General features: G+C 35.3%; 1 protein-coding gene across 1 annotated transcript; it reads left to right on the top strand.

Annotated features, from left to right (window-relative positions):
- The first annotated feature begins 328 nt into the window (after positions 1 to 328).
- On the top strand, positions 329 to 2,111 carry LOC112003566 (L-type lectin-domain containing receptor kinase IX.1-like). Its single transcript, XM_065782255.1, has 2 exons — positions 329 to 341; positions 541 to 2,111. Exons 1-2 carry the CDS (start codon positions 329 to 331, stop codon positions 2,109 to 2,111), a joined length of 1,584 nt encoding a protein of 527 aa, XP_065638327.1.
- The last annotated feature ends 2,119 nt before the right edge of the window (positions 2,112 to 4,230 follow it).

The following is a 4,230-nucleotide window of genomic DNA, read 5'->3' on the forward strand; positions in this document are numbered from 1 at the left end:
TTGAGTAGTGTTATGTTCATAATATTTTCATAATAATTTTACAATAACTCTTAAGTAATAATTTATTATTAGTTTTCTTCTTGACCCATCAATTACATTAGTTTTTTACCTATTATTGGCATTTTATTACATAAGATTTGTTGTTAAATTGAAATTGACGACTTATATAACTTTATTCTTTATGTGGACCTAGCAAATATTGACTTAGGACAATTTAACGTGAGGCCATTCAATCATCAAAATACAAACATTTTTTTCTTCTTCTGAGAGAGTTAAAAAAAACTACAAACATTTGAAAAAGGAAACAAAAAATGACTAGAAATAGCACATGGCTCTTCCCTGTATTCAACTTCAGTCATGGCTCTCTCCAACAAACTACCTTCTTGCCTTTTTCAAAGTCAAAAACTCCAATCTCTTCTCAAACAGCTTCTCTTCTTCTTCTTGTTGCTACTTCCCCTTTCTATGTCAATTTCCTTCAACTTCACTAGTTTCAACAAAGAAAACATTACCGTTAAACGTGATGTGCATCCATAAAACCAGATGGTACTATCCTGCTCGCAGAGCCCAGCTACTTTAGTGCTGGTCGTGCCTATTATAATAAACCAGTGCACCTTTGGGATAATAGCACAGGGAGGCTTATAGTTACGGACTTCACCACTCACTTCTCCTTCATCATTCAACCTGTTCATAAAGAAGTGTCTGCTGATGGGATCGCCTTCTTCATCGCACCAATTGATTATGAATTTTCAGATAACCACAATTCAAGTGGCGCATTTCTTGGACTGTTTACTAATGAATCCGCTCTCGATGTCACTCAAAATCAGATTGTAGCAGTTGAGTTTGACACTTTCAAAAACACTGAATTTCGTGATCATCCAAGTGATAATCATGTAGGAATCGATGTCAATTCCATTGTCTCAAACACAAGTGTCACATGGCCATCTAGCATTAAGAATGGGTCAACTGTATATGCATGGGTAAGTTATAACTCAAAAACTCAAAATCTTAGCGTGCTCCTTAATGATGCTGATAATCTAGTCTTTGGCGAGAATTCTAGCGTTTCAGTTATTGTTAATTTGACAACAATTTTACTAGAATGGGTTAGTGTTGGTTTCTCTGCGAGTACAGGTAATTTTACAGAGACAAATATAATATGTTCTTGGTCATTCAATTCAACTTTGGAAGTTGGGCTTACACAACCGAGCAACAAGGGAGGTTGGAACAGGAAAAAAAAATTGGGTTTGGGGATTGGGTTAGCTGTGAGTTTGGGTGTAGTGAGTTGTGCTTTAGGTCTACTTTGGTTTATTTGTTGGAGAAAAAAGGCCAAGGGGAATGCAGAAGATTTTGATGTTGATGACTATATAGATGACGAATTTGAAAAAGGAACTGGGCCAAGGAGGTTCATATACAGTGAACTTCTTCATGCAACAAACAACTTTGCTGAAGGAGGGAAGCTCGGGGAGGGAGGATTCGGAGGCATTCACAAGGGTTTTTTAAGTGAGTCCAATACAAAAATTGCGGTTAAGAGGGTTTCAAAAGAATCAAAGCAGGGAAAAAAGGAGTACATGTCAGAAGTGAAGATCATTAGTTGTTTAAGACATAGGAATTTGGTTCAACTCATTGGTTGGTGCCATGAACAGCATGACTTACTTCTTGTGTATGAGTACATGCCTAATGGAAGCCTTGATTCTCATCTGTTTGGAAAAAAGACTACACTAACATGGCCAATAAGGTATAAAATAGCCCAAGAATTGGCTTCTGCATTGTTATACCTTCACGAAGAGTGGGAACAATGTGTCGTGCACAGAGATATAAAGTCTAGCAATATCATGTTGGATTCAAATTTCAATGCCAAACTTGGTGATTTTGGTCTTGCAAGACTTTTAGACCATGAGTTGGGCTCACAAACTACTGTCTTGGCAGGCACCATGGGCTACCTAGCTCCAGAGTGTGTTATCACTGGAAAAGCTTCTAAGGAATCTGATTGTTATAGTTTTGGGGTGGTTTCCCTTGAAATCGCATGTGGAAGAAAGCCAATCCAACCACAAGCAGAGCAGGGGCGTAGCCAGAAATTTTTGGTTGGGAGGGCCGAGGTAATATTATCATATTGATTTGTAATTCAAAAAAAAAAAAAATACAAAGTATGACATATATACATATATACATATCTTCTTGCATTAGTTTTAGAAAAAAACATTAAATCTAATCAAAATTAGACTACATTTATAAGACATTATATTTATAGAAATTAAATATAACAAAGTCATTATAAGCAACTATAAAATAAACAGCAGTTAAATTCAACCAAATTAGACTACTATGGTAAAAAATAAATTCATTCCCACTAGTAGTCTAATATTGTACCCTCATAGTCTCTCCTCTCTGATGATAATTCCCACACCAGTACAACATAGGTCTTGAATAGCTATGGGATATGGCCTCACTCAAGAAAAAAAAAATGTGGAATATGACTGACATGTCTTAGAGAAGGAAAGGAAAAGTCAAAAAGATGACAAGTAGGAATTTGGGGTGGGGCATTTTTATGGCTACGTATTGGAGGAGGGGCCAAAGTTTTTCTCATAGGAGGGCCAGCTCTTAAATGAGAGAGTGTGAGGCCTATTTGTTCCTACTATTATAGAGGTTTTAAAAAATTTTGGGGGGGCCATGGCCCCCTCAATGCATAACATGCCTCCGCCCCTGAGAATAAGAGTATATTTAGTAGACCGACCATATTGGATTCGGTCCAATTGTGAAGTAAAGCCTGAGAGAGCGTGTGAATGAATGAATGAGAGTGCAATCTTATTACAAAGATGCGTAAAATGCGGCTCTGTTTAAGAATTTTTTGAGTCCAAGGCCATGACTCTTTGTTGTCGACCATCGCATGTTATTCCAAGCCAATTGCAGAAGTTCAAAGAGTCGTTCCATGAATTGAAAATGTTATATGGATCACAAGGTACAGATTCTTTAAATTTGAGCAAAGCCAAACGATAGGTCTCATTTGTTGGAGCAGGGGGCTGCAATGGTTGGTTGCAAGCAGAGCAGGATTATAAAAAGGAAGAGAATCACATGAAGGTATATGGAACAAGATGCACTCGAATTGGTTTGGTGAAGCGTCATTTGGTTTGGAGAAACAAGAATTTGGCAAAAATGAAATATTTGATGTCGAGAAATGAAAGCTGATTATTAGCAGATTACTCCTTTGGGTGAGAGAGAGCTCTGGGAAATGGGCAAAAGATAGACCCCAATGTCGTTTTTTCAAGAGCTGCCAATCCGAAGGAAATTGATTGACTACCCCCACGGCCCCACCTTTGTCCTTGTTTTGTTGAAATTTGTTTTATTACTTTCACATTTTCAATTTGCATTTTCTAATATTCTACTTTCCGGCCACTATCCAAAATATCTCATCGCTCGGTGTTCTCATAAACACACATTTTATGTAGTGCTATCAATCTCTGTCCTCTCTCTCTTTCTTAACAAAGAGTTTTCCTAATTAAAGTTAAGGAAAAATGGTTTTTAATTCATGAGGGTACAAAATATTTTTTCTCCTTTTTCATTTATATTTTACTCAAATTTCTTTTTACTTATCTAATGTTAGCTATTAAACCAATTTATGTTCTTTCTTTTTTCTAGTATTTCATACTAATATACTCAAACAAGATAATAAAAATAGAATTTGGTATGACAAACACATTTAGCGCTAGATTATAACATAATCCTTGATAATCAAATATATGATATTACTAATTTTATTTGAAAAATCTCATAAACATGCCAAAATTAACAAATTTGTCTTTGTTTTGACATTTGGAGAAGCAAATCTTGAAATTGATATATATATATATATATATATATCTCTCTCTCTTTTAATCTTGGCCCTTCCAAACAAAAATTCCTGATTTTATCCCTAGAGATAGAGGCTAATAAGTTTTTGATTCTCCCAAAAGATTAAGCATACTATGATAAATTACCAATTCTCCTAAAAGATTAAGCCATTAGAAAAATTGTGAATTTAATTATTTAATTATAATTCTAACTATTACTACGACGTCTTTTCTCAAAATTGATCTTGCTCAACTGGACCTCCACTCCATTTGCTTCCCTCCTGGTATTCATGACATCTTATATGATCCACAATCTTAAGTTATGGTACAAATTTAGGTGTCCATCAATTTTTTTTTTTTATGGCACAATTCTGTTATTAGTCATAATGAATTAGGAAAATGCTAAAGG

This window comes from Quercus suber, unplaced genomic scaffold (assembly GCF_002906115.3).
Source record: "Quercus suber isolate HL8 unplaced genomic scaffold, Cork oak 2.0 scaffold_295, whole genome shotgun sequence".
NCBI lineage: Eukaryota > Viridiplantae > Streptophyta > Magnoliopsida > Fagales > Fagaceae > Quercus > Quercus suber.